Source organism: Bubalus kerabau, chromosome 2 (assembly GCF_029407905.1).
Source record: "Bubalus kerabau isolate K-KA32 ecotype Philippines breed swamp buffalo chromosome 2, PCC_UOA_SB_1v2, whole genome shotgun sequence".
NCBI lineage: Eukaryota > Metazoa > Chordata > Mammalia > Artiodactyla > Bovidae > Bubalus > Bubalus kerabau.
The window spans coordinates 21,929,062-21,945,815 of record NC_073625.1 but is presented as its reverse complement, the minus strand read 5'-3'; the positions used below and the strand labels follow the sequence as shown (position 1 = coordinate 21,945,815).

Below are 16,754 nucleotides of genomic sequence, written 5' to 3'. Positions count from 1 at the left end.
AGCCACAGAAAAGGTTGTGTACTATCATTTGAATATCACAGAGAAAAATAACAAAAGACGATGAATAATTTTTTTTCTCTCATTTGGAAGTTATTACTAGACTTCCCTTTGTTCCATTGAGAAATGAGAGAAGAAAATATGAAGTTACAGCGAACCCATATGGCCAGCAGGAAAATCCTACTTAATTGCTTTATTGCCAGAAATGTTAAATCACTTCCTGAGGATACAGTTCAAATGAAACATATGGCAGCTATTAAGAAAAAACCCCTAATGAATTCAAAAATATGCTTTTTATGGGAGCTTTCTCATAAGCAACAGTCATGCATATTACTTGAACTATATATACAAATATACACTTGGTTTTTTATTCCCACAAAAATTTGATGAACACTTACTTTGTACCAGACGATACAGACAGCTTGCATGAAGTGATTTTTTTCCCCAAGCCCAGAAATGCGCTTTCCTGGTGGCTCAGTGGTAAAGAATCCGCCTGCCATGCTGGAGACCTGAGTTTGATCCCTGGGTGGGAAAATCCTCTAGAGTAGGAAATGGCAACCCACTCCAGTATTCTTACATCAAAGGCAAAAAGAAATCTCCTGACCAGCACTTTCTCCCCAGGGGTTCAACACCCAGGAAAACCATCCCATTTCCGCCTGGGTAGTCCTAATTATTTACTATCTTCCTACACCTTTTAATGTCGCACCAATAAAGGTGCTAATCATTGTCATTCAGCAACCTCTCAGTGGAACTATTCTTTATCTTCTTCAACTGGATCATGAATTAAACACACACACACACACACACAAGTTGCTACTAATTAAGAAACAACAAATAGCTTTAATTAATTGAAATCCAGGTGTCAGCATTTTTTTTAATTTATTGCCTTTCATCACTAGAAAATTTCACAAATCTAATCAAGGTATTCATAAACCATTTTCTAAAGAGATGGTTCTCCCTCAAATTCAAATATAAATCAGCTGAAGGATATCCAGCTGTTATTACTATGTGATTATACTTTAAAAGAAAAGTTATTAAATGTTGGATACATTAAACTTTGACTTTTCCTTTCTCCATGTGCTGATATAGCCATTGCTGCTATTTAATGGAGGTGAGTTTTGGTAACTTAAAGAATCATGCAGAGCATGGGGTGATATTCTAAAGTAACTGGCACTGTCTACATGACGTATGGGTTCTGGCTCTTTGGAGGCTAAAATATTTTTGTTTGATAGGGCTAATATCTTTATTAAATATTTACTTACACATGCTTGGTTACACACTTTGTAATCAAATAGAATAAAATATGGAGAAGGCCTGTCACTGATCAACTTGGAATTGGGGTAAGACATTCAATTTGTCTAAAACACTTTAGCCATGAGAAGAGAGAGCTTATTTAGAGAATTTTTAAATGTTTCATACAGACATCCTGCACAAGTATTTTGTGGTCTAAGTCAATATCTGCCCATAGGACCTCTGTAAACCTTTCTTCTCCTTTGTTTCAAAATACTCTGATTAGCATTTTGAAATTAGTGATCTCGAAGATCAGCATGTGAGTAGTTGTGTCCTGGCTTCCATTCTATTAATGTGACCTCACAAAACTTACTGTGCTTTTTAAGACTTCATGGAGTTGGTCTAAGGATTGAGTGCATTTATGCAGGTAAAATCTTAAAACTGTACCTTGTACATACTGAGAACCTAGTAAGTGTTAGCTCTTCATACACTGAGGAAACTTCTCCATGAAAGTGAAAATGTTAGTCCCTCAATCGTGTCCGACTCGATGCAACCTCATAGAGTTTAGCCCACCAAGCCCCTCTGTCCATGGGATTCTTTAGGCAAGAATACTGGAGTGGGTAGTTATTTCCTTCTCCAGGGGATCTTTCCAAACCAGGGTTCGAACGTGGGTCTCCTGCATTGCAGGCAGATTCTTTACCAACTGAGCCAATTACCTATTTACCACCCTTTACAACCTTGTCAACAAAAGGGTTTCTATTTTGTTTTGTTGTTTATTTGCTTGAAACAAAAGAGAAAATTTAATTTTAAAAGCCCTTATCTTTAGTCAGGGGACAAATCTGAGGCTAGGTTTAAAATATATAGTATGGATTTAATTCCATTCTTAGACGTTTCCCAAAATAGAGACATAAGAAGTAAACAAACATTGCCAAAGCTGTAGGATGACTTTCTTGTCAAGGGAAGACAGAATCAGAGAAATTCTTCTTGAAACAAAGAAGAAATCAGATGATCTTGCTGTAAATAAAAGGGTGCTGAGGACAGGGGTGGAAGCCTATGCAGTCCATCTGATGCCCTGCTGTCTGGACGTGGTCCTCCACTCTGCCGTTTAATAACCCGATGTTCTCCTCAGGGCTGCATCTTTGCCAGGTTGCCGAGTCAGCATTCACAGCCAGAGAACAAGAAGTGAACAACTAAAGGTAGATCAAGATTAAGTCAAAATATGCTTTCACTGTAGATCAATCTTTGCCAAAACAAATCCTCCTCCATTTTTTTATCCATAGATTTTTCCCTTATTTGAAAAACTGCATCAGTCTCCAAATACTGTAAATTCCAGAGGTGAGGTTCTCGACAATAATCAATATCTCACAAAGAAAATAAGAGTCTTGATCTTTGAGATTTCCAAAAATGGAGATTGATATTATTTTCTTAGGCTGACCTACAAGAGAGGTACACATGAACTTTCCTCTCTCCCTCTCTCGCTCTCTCTCATACACATGTGCACCAAAATTAATTTTCCATTTGAGCCTGTTTTCCTTCCTTCAACTCTGAAGACTTTGTCCCCTAAAGAAGGGGAGAGAGATATGCTTGTAGACATCTTGTGTGGTCAGCGGTTATGGAGTAGAAAGCGTGAAATCCCAGTGGGCCAGATAGATTTATAAAAGGCTTTCCAATAAAAGTTAATACCTTCAGGTTAACTGTATTTTATACATGAGTGACTGAGGTGAATGGCAATCAGAAGCTCACTTCCTTAGTTTGTTTTAAGGTATCCACAAGGAATAGAACTACACTATTCTACCTTAAAGTCTGTTGAAGACATCTCATCCTGAACTCTAGTTTCTAAATAATAGTGATAGATAATCATTACTAGGAATTGAACTTCTAAACCTCTCATTTCAGTAATTTGCTCATTGGACCAGTGCCCATAGTAGCAAATAGAGCGGCTGTCTTTTCCTAAGGACCTCATGTGCTTTACAGAAGCCACAACATCTGGTGCTTTCAGCAGCCCTGTGAAGTCGAGGTATTCATCCCCCTTTTATAAAGGAGGAATCTGAGCCTTGAGAGGACTGGACAGAGACTTGAAAGGCCCAGATACTGACCAAACAATTAACATTCTTTGCCTCCCAAAATAGGACAAAGAAATTGAACTATAAAAAATTCGATCCAAATTCAAAGTGTTTTTAGTTTCATTTATTGCAATACCTTTTAAGGGTGAGATAAATCTGTCCTCAGAGAGGAAAACAATTACATGACTGATTTACAATGAGCTTAGCTGGATCTAGTGACTTTACAACAGTGCCACAGCTTGCTCTCTTTTTTCTTTTCAGCTTCATTGAAGTATAGTTGTCAAATAAAATTTTAAGACATTTAAAGTGTGCATTGTAGTGATTTGATATGTATATATCAAATCAATCATCGTTTGATTGGTGATTATATATATCAGATCATATACATCATTTGATTGATGTATACATTGTGAAGGGCTTCCCTGATGGCTCAGAGGGTAAAGAATCTGTCTGCAATGCAGGAGACACGGGAGATGCAGGTTCAATCCCTGGGTTGGGAGATCCCCTGGAGGAAGAAATGGCACCCCACTCCAGTATTCTTGCCTGGGAAATCCCATGGACGGAGGAGCCTGGTGGGATACAGTCCATGGGCTCACAAAGAGTTGGACACAACTGAGTGACTAAGCACACAACACATACATTGTGAAAGGATTCCCTTTTTCATTAATTAATATACCCATCACCTCACATACTTGTCTTTTTTTGGTGAGAACATTTGAATTCTACTCTCTTAAAAAATACCAATTGTATAATACAGTTATCAACTGTAATCCCCATGCTTTACATTAAATCCTTAGACCTTATTCATCTTATAGCTGAACATTTATACCTTTCACTAATCCTTCCCTATTTCTCCCACTCCACCAGCCCCTGGCAACCCCTTTTCTACTCTCTGTTTCATGCTTTTTTTTTTTTTTTTAAGATTCCACATATTAAAAATACCATGTTGTATTTGTCTTTATTTCACTTTGTATAATGACGTCAAAACACATGTTATAGCAAATGGTATGATTTCCTTCTTATTCAGGCCTGAATAATATTACACCCACACACAACCACACACACACATGCACACCACATCTTCTTTATCCATTCATCCATCAATGGGCACTTACGCTGTTACCGTATCTTGGCCATTGTGGATAATGTTGCAGTGCAGATGGGAGTGCAGATACCTCTTTGATATCCTCTTTCCTTTTCTTTAGACATATATACTCAGACATGGGATTGTTGGATCATATATACGGAAAGTATAAAGTATTTTTAACTTTTTGAGAAACCTCCATTCTACTTTCCATAATAGTTGTACCGAATTACATTCCCACTGTCAGTCCACAAGGGTTCCCTTTTCTCCACATCCTCACCTATACTAATCATCTCTTGTCTTTTTGATGATGGGCATTCTGTATGTGTGAGTTGATGTCTCACTGTGGCTTTGATTTGCGTGTCCCTGATGATTAGTGATGCTAAACACCTTTCATATGCTTGTTTGCCATTTATATGCCTTCTTTGGGGAAAAAAAAAAAAAATGTCTATTCAGTTCCTCTTCTCTGATATTTCTAGTGTCAGACCCTATTTAATTTTTGCTTCATTGCATCATTTTGTTCCTAATAATATTGTTTGCTATTTCCTTCTAATGATACCATGATTTCTGGCTTTTCTTCTTTTTCAGGCGATTCCAGGTCTCTCAGAGAAGGAAAAGGCTGGTAAGTTGACACTGGTTTTGTTTTCACTCCTATCTATTATAGAATAAAATTCCATCTTCATATAGACATTTCATTAAATATCTAAAATGCATACATCTCCTCAGTTTCTGGGCAAAAGTTATGGTTGAATTCCTGGAAAATAAGTTTTGTTCAAAATGCGATGAAAAAATATGGTTTTCTAACATAACATTATATCTTGTTAGAATAAGGTGTGTAATTCTTGTGGCCTTAATTGTAAATGTGATCACAACTCTTTTCTTGAGAAAAACAATTAGATGTTGTTCGGTGTACTGAGGAATGGTCTTTGGAGATCTGTTGCTCTTATAGTCAGCCCTTTGTATCCACGGGTTCTGCATCCATGGATTCAATCAATCTGGGTCAAAAATATTTGAAAAAGCAAAGATTTCCAGAAAGATCCAAAAGAGGACAACTGAAATTTGCCACAAAGGCAACTATTTACATAGCATTTACTTTGTGTTAGTTCTTATAGCTAATCTAGAATGAAGTTAAAGGATGTAAGAGGATGTGTGTGGATTGTGTGTAAGTACTGGGCCATTTTATGTAGGAGACTTGAGCATACGTGGACTTTGGTGTCCACAGGGAGTCCTAGAACCAGTCCCTTGAGGCTACTGAGGGACCAAGATTATGAAGGGTTTTAAAAAATCTTAGTAGCTTGTTTAGTAGTCCTAGAAAAAGTTGTGCTTGTTTAAAGATTATGTCATACCATCAAAAATACAATTGTGAAGTGATATGGATAGTTCATTAGAGAAAAATGATAATATATCTTTGTGCTCTGTGCTATAACTGTTTAACAGTATTATGGGAAGTGGATGAGGATTAATGAGAAATGCAGAAATATGAAAAAAATTAGACTCAGATTGGTGGAATGGTATGCTTTTTAATGATCTGTTGATCATCCTCAGTATGGTCTTAACGTTTTCTGTGTAAAATTAAAAAAAAACCTGTTTTTAAAAAACAGATTAAAGGTGCTTTACCAAGCTTGAAGCACATCACTTAGCTCTTTGATGTGTGTAATTTTTAAAAGCCAAATTAAAAGTTTATAGAATCATCTAAAAGATGTCATGACTTCAAGTGACTTTACACTAATGCAATGGAGTTGTTCTGATAGGATTGTTTTGTGGGGGATGTTGTGTCAAGTTCAGTGACTTGATTTTTGCTGCCAGATAGTTTTCACACACGAGTTTTCATACTTTATGTCCTTCCGAGAGCTAAAGTGTTCTCCTCTGTTTAGGCTGTGTCTAGCCTCTTCTGTCTAATACGTTGAAAAGTAAGCCTTCCAAATAAAAGAAAAACGTGGAACTGGTATCTTGTGTCAGTTCAAGAGAAAAACTGCTCGGTTTATCATGCGTTGGTATCATGCGCTGGACTAATGCTATATACTAAACAGATTCAAATTACCATTACCAAGCTCTTATATCTTCAATAATTGATATATTAGCTATCTCCTTAGAACAAAACATAAATGGTGAAGGGCGCATTTGCATCACAAAGAAAAGGAACTTAGCCAAAGCTGTGCTTTATCTTGTGTTGTGACATTCTCTGTAATTTGCAGGATTGACTACGATTTAAACAAAGGATATAACAGAGCAAAGTTGTCATTTTATTCCAGAAAATCAGCACATTCTTCCATACCCCAAGGAGAAAATTAGGATAGGAATTCTTAGCTGGAGGGACAGGGGGAGAAAGGCTGGAAATGCCATTGCTTGAGAGACTGAAGAGGTGAAGACTTTTTCTGCTAAAGTGACGTCAGTGTGCTAGGGAGAAGCACCTCAGTTATCAAGCTCCTCTTACAGACACTTTTATTAAAACAAAGAGCTAATTAAACAGGGAACATACATATAATACACACACCACTTTTTAAAAGCCATAATCCCAGATGTTTTTCTCCCCAACAATAACAACAACAACAAAAAACATGAAATTAAGTGTCATTATTTAATTATCTCTTGGGTCATTTTTACACTGCTGGGGCAGAAATTTTTAAAGTTGATAAGTTTCATTCACAGATGATTTGTGAAAGGTCGGATGCACTGGTTTGTATGTGTGACCTAAGCGGGCCCCCGGATGCCCTATCTTAGACGTTTGACCCAGGATGGGCTGATTTGAGCAGAACCTGGCTTCTGTGCATTAAAACATTAGAATGATTGAAATTCACTCCAGAATGGATTCTAATTTAGATTTCTTGAGAATGTACAGTACTTTATAAGGAAATATAATTGGAAATACAAGAAGGAGGAAATACAATTTTGTTTGAGAACATAAATACAAGAAAGAAATGTTTTTTTAATCAATGAATTTATATGTTAAGATAGAGGCTTATGTTTGAATATTTTATTCAGTTGGCAACAGATTTACCAATTCAAAAGAGAGTATGATTCATTTCAAAAGGTTTTAAAAGACCGTGAAAGTCTAATCAGTTTCCTAAATTTCTAAAATGTATTATGTCATATTTAAAATATTTTGAGTGTTTTATATACAAATATGAATATCTTTATTCCTTTTTATGAATCTTTGTTTTTAAGCTCTGCTAGACACAGGAATGACAGGAAAGGCAGAGGACCTACTCAGTCTTCTGGGGGTTAATTGAGCCTTTAAATAGGATTAAGCTTCATTCCCACCCCTAAGGCCTGTCATTTTTTTTTTCTGTTTGGCTAAATGAATGTAGCCTATTGTTTCTTGTTAAGAAAGTCTATTTTAATCTGTGTGACCTCTCGTCCAAGCCAACTGGAACCAGCTCCACCAGGCTTTATGAAGCTCTAAACAAAATCATTTGGGGAACATGCTATTAATAATTCTTAAGTTGCAGTTGTGTGGTTGCCCCAGTGTGGGGTCTAAGTAGCTGTCTTCTCTTCTGATCTGTGTTGCTACATGAATTCAGCCTAGTGGAATGATTCTGTTGCTTCTCTGCCATCTTGGGATGACAAAGCCCTCCAAAGGAAGACTGTGGTTGTTAAACAGCATCCCATTGGTCCATTTTCTCCACAAATATGTATTGAACAGCAACATGCACTGAGCATCATATTAGGTTTTATCAAGGAAGCTGTTACGAACAAGACACGGTCCTCGCCCAGAAGGAACTCAAACTCTAGAGGAGAATATTGCATTGGGCCAGGATCCTCCTTTTCCTCTTCTCAAAGAAAAATTCTTAACCCAAGTTATTCAGAAAGCCTCCCAAGAAAAGATTCAAATAAAAATGCTGTTTTCAAGAAATTCTATATTATAATGTGCATTCTCCAGGTCTGAGAGTCCAATACATTTTGTTTTAAAAAATCAGGATTAATCACACAAGTATTAGTATGTGTAATTGTATCCAACACAGAATAATTTCAGTTAGCTTCCTTTATGCCATAAGAATCTGTAAAGAGTGAGCCCAAAGCCACTGGTATATTTTCCAGCACATCTGCTTCCTGTCCGTGTAGCCTTGAGCAAGTTACTTAACCTCTTCATTTTCCCATTTCTAGAAAATAAATAAAGAAACTGCCATATTGTAATTGTAAGGCTACAATGCTTGGCACAAAGTAGGCTCTAAAAAATGGTAGTTGTGTCTTGTGATAATGAGTTGTGCTTACAACCACCACGTGTGAAAGCTGGAGAGACTCTAGCTGTGTTACTCCTGCCCGTGTCTGCTCAGACTTCTTGAACACTTCCTCAGGGCACCAATTAACACAGCTGAGCAGCTGTCCATGTGGAAAAAAGAGATCACTTTCTCCAGAAGCCTCTGAGTCAGTTCATTCAGACAGAGATTATCACAGTGTAGGCAGACTTATCCATATTTTAAAATCTCTTTAGAAATTCTTAGCTCTATTAATGTGAAACTCTCTCAAGTGAATAGATAATCTTTGATTTTTCACAAAAGATTGCTCCCTGAGAAATGTATGTCCTAGATGCTGGGATAATTGGATCCTGTCTACTCAGTCCCACTCTCCGTCCCTCGCCTCCTGCATATGGTCCAGTCAACACTGCCATCCTGTCATCCCACGTCCATTCTCCCTGCCATTGTCTTAAAGCAGCCCTCCACTTTGCGCTGGGCTTTGGAAACAGCATCCAGAACTGGTTTCCCTGCCTCAACTTATCATTACATCAGTTCACTCTCTACACTGTCACCAAAATATCTTTGAAAAGCATCACCTGATCATATCGATTCCTACTTCAGCTTTTGGTTAACCTCCTTACTGATTGCACGATAAGATCAAACTTTCCTGCTTGACATCATTGGCCATTTGTAATCTGGATGCTGTGTATTGCACTGGATATGCCCATGTCACCCCTCGAGTTCACCCTCCACCCTCCACCCTCCTTCTCCCCAGTTTTGTGATTTGGAGGTGGACCAGGGTGGGCAAAAGCTCTCTTCTGTCTTCTTGTTGCACCAGTGAGGAGCCTCAACAGGAGAATAATGGTTGGAAGGACAATAGGGCTGTGAGGTTGGGTCGTTTATCCCCCATCTGCCTCCCGAGGAATCACAGCTGGCATTTTCCACCCAAATTCCCATGTTTTTTAAATCATTCTCTCCTCTGGCCTCGTGGTTCCCCTACACCTTTATCAATAGTTCTGTTATTAAACTCTGCTCAATTTACCCAGGTTGCCATCTGTTTCCTGCTAGGGGTTTCACTGATAAACCCACCAATATTTTCTCTTCTTTCTGTTCCTTTGTGTTGGTTGGTTGGTTGGTTTGTCCAACTTCAGCCATAATATACAGCCACAGAGCCCATTTTAACTTTGATCTTTCTACTTCTATGTAGATCATGCAACTGCCTTTTTAAAAATACAGATGATAGGTGGAGATAGAGGGAGAAAAAGAGAAATTACTTATTCAGGAAAAAGAGAAGAGATGGACCATGCTTTTCTTTATCATAAATGAATAGAGTTTCATTTAATCACATGGGGGAGAAAAATATCCATCTTTACTATTTAGAACGTGTCCTCTATTGTCCAAAGGCATGTAAATTAGAAAATTACCATTGCTTTTTAGTCACCAAAATGTGACTAAGCATATTAGAAAAGTAGTCATAGGGAATAACATGAAATCTCTCATTCTAAAGTTAAATCATATAACACAAATTTTGTTAGGCTGCAGAGCAACCCATAAAAAATACACCAAAATCATGAGCCAAAAATAACAATTTTTAATTTTTTTGCATTTTTTGTCTTGAAAATTCTACTTATCCAACAGTAACACCTCCTTCATGAATTATTTCCAAGGCAGGGTCAGTCCTTGATTTTTCTGTGCTCCTAGAAAACTCTGTGTTTTCAATTACTGTTTTGTCATCTTGCTTTTCTGTATGATCTCTTCTCTAGGCTATGAGTGTTTCTAGATCAGGAATATCATCTTTGTGTGCTCTGTAATTAAAACAGCTCTTAGCACATAGTAGGTGCTCTGTAAATACCTGTTAACCAATTAATTATAATTACAAAAATGCTTTGGCTTCAATCTTTAGAGTTAATATGGTTCTCAAACATTTTGACTCCTCACCTCAACTCCTTTCTTTATGCCTGCTACCCACACAACTGCCAAATGTCTCAACTAGGTAATTAATTAATGATGTTATTTGGGGATCTATTCCATACACATGTGCAAAGGGCACCATTGAGAAAGATGATTCAGAATCGAACTTTGGTTACATTTATTGGTCATTTTTCTTTGGATGTTTGTTTGCCTGTCTCTAGGTTATTTTGTTGGTCAGAAAATGTTAAAAATCAAGATAATTAATAAGTATAGCCTGAAACACTTATGAAAGATAGCTTTCAGAGGCATATAACAGATTCATAGTCTCTCCAAACTTTGTGTTGTGGCAACACAGAACGTAGAAATCAAGCACTTCTTTGTGACACGTGTAAGAGGGGAAAATGAGGTTTTCACAATTTCATTACAAGCTCCTTGTAAACATAGTAAATAACAAAGCCCAGACATGGTGCCTTTTGGTATAAATTTTCTTGGCTGCCTTTGACCACTGAGAAGGAAAATAATGATAACAAAAAGAGAAAAACTGAAACGCAAAGATATTCCTCCTTTTCCAGTCTTATTATCATTTCTTTAATTCAGAGACCTACCCATGAAATGTTTAAGATTCCACTCTGAGTCATGTTCCAATATCGATAGATCCAAAAAGATTTGACAGACAAAACTAGGCCTGCTCGATTTCAGCATTCTTCTTTGAAAGACTATGCCCTATTCTGTGTCTCCATTTTAGTACAGATCAGGTCAGTTTTAAGGCTGTCTCACTCACTAGACTCTAAGCATCTTGCAAGATGGAATTTTGTTTCATTCAGCTCTGTGTTTCCAATGCCTGGCATTATTGTAGTTGCCCTATATTTGGTAAATGAATGGATAAATGAGATATTTTTAAAATCTTCAAATACAATACTCCCAAAGCCAAATGTAGAATCTTATCATTTTATTCTAAGTGAAACACTTTCTGTACTGCAAAGACCCCCAGCTGTTTCACAGGGTTAAACAGGATCTGAAAATTGTCTTTATCAGGCTAGACTGGCCTTTGGCCAACATTCCAAATTCTTTATTTCCTTTCACTCTCAGAAAATGAATTTCATTAGTTTTTTACTAATGGCTTATAAATACTCACTTATTTTACTTTTCTTAGTATTATAGTCTCTGTTTGCCTGATTTTTTATGAGAAAGGAATTTAGGGTATGCCCACAAATAACCTCTCAGTTTTTCTGAAACCTAATGTAAACTAATCCATGAAAAAGTTGGCTGTGGTTGACTGGGCTGTTGAGAGAAAACACATTAGCTTTCAGGTATCAAGGAATTCATGAAAAATATAAGTAAGTTATTCTTAAATGCGAAAGATCTTGAATTCATAGGATATTTTCCAGTACAGATAATTTTCTAAATCTGTTTCTTAATGTTCTATTGGTATTCCATTTATTGGAGAAGGAAATGGCAACCCAGTCCAGTGTTCTTGCCTAGAGAATCCCAGGGACGGGGGAGCCTGGTGGGCTGCCGTCTCTGGGGTCGCACAGAGTCAGACACAACTGATGCGACTTAGCAGCAGCAGGTAAAACAAAGCTACTGTATCACCAGAACCAAGCACACATATTTCCTTTTCTTCTCAATTATATTACAAGCAATACAAGTGCATGATAATTTTTCTTTTAATAAGTAGCAATTCAAGTATTGCTTCCTGCACATGGAGTGGTTATCAAAAAGGAATGGTATCTTTTTACAGTATTTAATGATTCCTATGATGTATTGCTGTTCAGGAATTGTCTTCCACATCAGGCTGTGAGCTCCATGAAGGCATAAACCCTTCATTTCATCTTTGTCAGCCCTCACCCAGTATATGATCTTACACAGAACAGATGCTCAAGAGACAGTTTTAAATCAATCCATTTATGTGATTTACCAAACAACTCATACTGGCATTTAGTTCATCTCTGATCTATCAGTGACCATAGCTTTTCACAGTATTTGACAAGCTTGAAAATTCTTCCTTTAAAAAGTCTTGTGAACATTTTGCTGTCTGACTTTATCATGAGAAAGAATGGCTGTCAGCCTTGAAGAGGTGGCTATGAACTACCCGGACAGGCTCATGAGGCAGTTCTGCATTTCCATATTTTAACTGACATTGACCTTTGATTAGTAGGAAAGTTCATTTGTCATTTTTAATCTCCCCTGAAGAAAGACTGTGTGGATCACAATAAACTGTGGAAAATTCTGAAAGAGATGGGAATACCAGACCACCTGATCTGCCTCTTGAGAAATTTGTATGCAGGTCAGGAAGCAACAGTTAGAACTGGACATGGAACAACAGACTGGTTCCAAATAGGAAAAGGAGTACGTCAAGGCTGTATATTGTCACCCTGCTTATTTAACTTCTATGCAGAGTACATCATGAGAAACGCAGGACTGGAAGAAACACAAGCTGGAATCAAGATTGCCTGGAGAAATATCAATAACCTCAGATATGCAGATGACACCACCCTTGTGGCAGAAAGTGAAGAGGAACTCAAAAGCCTCTTGATGAAAGTGAAAGAGGAGAGTGAAAAAGTTGGCTTAAAGGTCAACATTCAGAAAACGAAGATCATGGCATCCGGTCCCATCACTTCATGGGAAATAGATGGGAAACAGATGGGAAACAGTGGAAACAGTGTCAGACTTTATTTTTTTGGCCTCCAAAATCACTGCAGATGGTGACTGCAGCCATGAAATTAAAAGACGCTTACTCCTTGGATGGAAAGTTATGACCAACCTAGATAGCATATTCAAAAGCAGAGACATTACTTTGCCAACAAAGGTCCGTCTAGTCAAGGCTATGGTTTTTCCAGTGGTCATGTATGGATGCGAGAGTTGGACTGCGAAGAAGGCTGAGCGCCGAAGAATTGATGCTTTTGAACTGTGGTGTTGGAGAAGACTCTTGCGAGTCCCTTGGACTGCAAGGAGATCCAACCAGTCCATTCTGAAGGAGATCAGCCCTGGGATTTCTTTGGAAGGAATGATGCTAAAGCTGAAACTCCAGTACTTTGGCCACCTCATGTGAAGAGTTGACTCATTGGAAAAGACTCTGATGCTGGGAGGGATTGGGGGCAGGAGGAGAAGGGGATGACAGAGGATGAGATGGCTGGATGGCATCACTGACTCGATGGACATGAGTTTGGGTGAACTCCAGGAGTTGGTGATGGACAAGGAGGCCTGGCGTGCCGCGATTCATGGGGTTGCAAAGAGTCGGACACGACTAAGTGACTGAACTGAACTGAACTGAAGAAAGACAGTTTATGAAAAGGCCTCCTTCTATCAGTTTTATTTACAAAGCAATACAGCTTGCATTTAGTTTGAAAATCATATCTGATCATCTGATTCCTTCAAATATTTACCTTTATAGAGTCCTCAGTTTGCAGTTCAGTTACTCTTATTAATAGTTTGAATATACACACAAATATGTGCCCACAAGATAATTGTGTGTATTATTCTAATTTCTTTTGAAAGGTGCCACTTACCCTGGAAAGGTACATATAAGAGGTATTACTTTGACATGAGTATGGAATGACCAAAAATTCTGCTGGTGTGATCATAATTTTCTTCTCTTCTTGATCTTCCATTGGTTTTAAGGACTTTGATTTGTGTTTCTATAGGCAAAAGATTGAGATCAGTATCTCTTCCAGATGGATCCATAAGTATTTCTGTTTTATAATTAAAGTATGATTTTGAGATATGGCTTATCTAAGTGGGACATCTAAGACAGTAATTTACAATCATAATAAAGTAACCAATACCCAAGAAAAGGCTGGTACTCATATTGTTATGTGCTGGCTGTCCAGAGTACCAGTTTGGCCATTTCAGGAGAGTGGTCGTGACTAGAAGAAACTATTTTGCCCTGACTACTGTTATCATGTAGAAATGATCTTCTAGAATTCTACGAGTGACGTTTAAGCAAAATGGTCATCAAGAGCCCTCACTTGCCCACCAAACTGGGGTTTTGCTTTTTGTCTTAATTTTTCTAACCATTGTGCTTCCCCAGAAAACATATTCCAGCGACTCCCAACTGCTAATGTTATAAACTGCTTTTTTTCCCCTCTCAGTTTTCTTGAGATTTAATTGACAGACAGCACTGTGTAAGTTTAAGGTATACAGCATAATGATTTGACATAGATATATCATGAAATGATTACCACAAGAAGTTCCATGAATATCCATCCTCTCATAAAGATACAAAATAAATAGGAAAAACTTTTTTTCTTGTGATGAGAACTCTTAAGATTTACACTCTTAGGAACTTTCCTGTATAACATACAGCAGTGACGCTAGAGGTAAAGAACTTGCCTGACAATGCAGGAGACATAAGAGATGTGGGCTTGAGCCCTGGGTCAGGAAGATCAGCAACTGAGCACCACTGAGTGTTAATTATATTTCTCATGTTGTACATCACATCCCTGCTGCTGCTGCTGCTGCTAAGTTGCTTCATTCGTGTCCGACTCTGTGCGACCCCATAGACAGCAGCCCACCAGGCTCCCCCATCCCTGGGATTCTCCAAGCAAGAACACTGGAGTGGGTTGCCATTTCCTTCTCCAATGCATGAAAGTGAAAAGTGAAAGTGAAGTCATGTCTGACTCTTAGCGACCCCATGGATTGCAGCCCACCAGGCTCCTCCGTCCATGGGATTTTCCAGGCAAGAGTACTGGAGTGGGGTGCCATTGCCTTCTCCATCACATCCCTAGTATTGCTTATTTTATAATTGGAAGTTTGAACCTTTTGACCTCCATCCAATTCCCCCTGTCTACCACTGGTAATACAAACCTGATCTCTTTTTCTGAGTTTGTTTTTGCAGTATATTGACCTACAACATTATGTATGTTAATCCTGGTGATAAACTCCTTAAAATAAATGTTAAATCTGTTGTTTCTATGGATTTGAGGAAATAGATAAATGGAGAACAACACTTCATCACTTCTTTATCTACCCTTTTTAATCTCAGGTCTTCTATGTATTTATCCAGTGTTTTCCCTGCTGTGTTGTGATTTCCTTAAAGGCAGACATTTTCCCTGCACCTGTATAGCACCAGCCTCTTAGGAGGTTTTTGACTTAAAATGTCTGTCGAATGAATGGTTGAATGGATCAATATCAAACATTTACTCTGTGCCTGCACTTTTCCAAGCACTTTATTGATATGACTTAATTTAATCCTCTAGCAATAATATAATGTAGACGTAATGTTTTCCACATTAGGGAGATGAGGAAGCTGAGACTCAGAGAGGTTTCCTAAAATAACCAAAGTCACACTACCGCCGAGGCAAGATTCAAAGCAAGCCACACAGGCCAGAGCGCATGTTCTTAACCACTATGCTGCAGGTAGTGGTTAAATGCCAAGGTTCCTAAGGCTGATGAACAAATTTTTCCTTAATCAGACAGACCTTACCCTTCCTTTCCCACCTTATCTCCCGTCCTCCCCTAACTTGCATCTTCCGCTGTAACCATGGTAGCAACCTTGCTTTTCTCCTGAATTTGCTTCTGTATAAGTTGACCTTTGTTCGTCCTGTTTCCCTTCCAGAAATTTAACTCCCCCATCCCCCAAGGTCTCATTTGGGTCTGACCTTCACTGTAGTCTTCTGTGACAACTCCTGCTCGTATTAATTTCATGCTTTTTGAAATGATACAGTATATATAGTCTTGTTCTGGTCATTTTCATTCTTAATCGTATGTGGATTGCCATTGTCCATTGCGTGTTCTGCCCCCAGCAGCTTTGTAAGAATCCTTCGCACGGTGCTGTGCACCTAAGAAGGGGTTACTGAATTGATAGACTTTATTTTTTTAGAGAAATTTTCAGTTCACAGGAAAACTGAGTGGAAAGTACAGTTCAAATTATATAACATTCTTTTAAAGTATACTACAGACGTAGTAAAAAGATCAAGAATTGCCAGGGGTTGGGGAAAGGGATGCATGAACTGATGGAGCGCAGAGGATTTTTAAGACAGGGAAGCTATTCTTTGTGCTGCTTCAGTGGTACAACATGTAGGCTTTTCACATTGACTGCTTTCACTTACAACTATGCATGTAAGGTTCCTCCATGTCTTTTCATAATGTAATAGCTTGTTTCTTGTTAGTACTAAGTTAATATCACATTGCTTGAATATACCACATTTAGAGGAGCTTATTTAACATACTTTTAGTGTAAAAATGTTTCAACTCATTGATCATAAAATATATTGCACATACCACATTTGTTAACTTCTATCCCTTCCTCTTTAGGCAAAAAAAAAAAAAGAAGACTCTCTTCTCTTAGCCATT

General features: G+C 38.0%; 1 protein-coding gene across 9 annotated transcripts in view; it reads left to right on the top strand.

The window, feature by feature from the left end:
- The window catches only part of DLC1 (DLC1 Rho GTPase activating protein), a 434,550-nt gene that overhangs the window by 214,102 nt on the left and 203,694 nt on the right, over positions 1-16,754 (top strand). For 8 of the 9 annotated variants that reach the window (XM_055567228.1, XM_055567227.1, XM_055567229.1 and 5 more), the window contains one exon: positions 4,963-4,996. In XM_055567228.1, coding sequence (XP_055423203.1) covers positions 4,963-4,996 — 34 coding nt within the window. Of the gene's footprint in view, positions 1-4,962; positions 13,960-16,754 lie in introns of those variants that run through there. The other variant, XM_055567234.1, reaches the window with a different exon arrangement.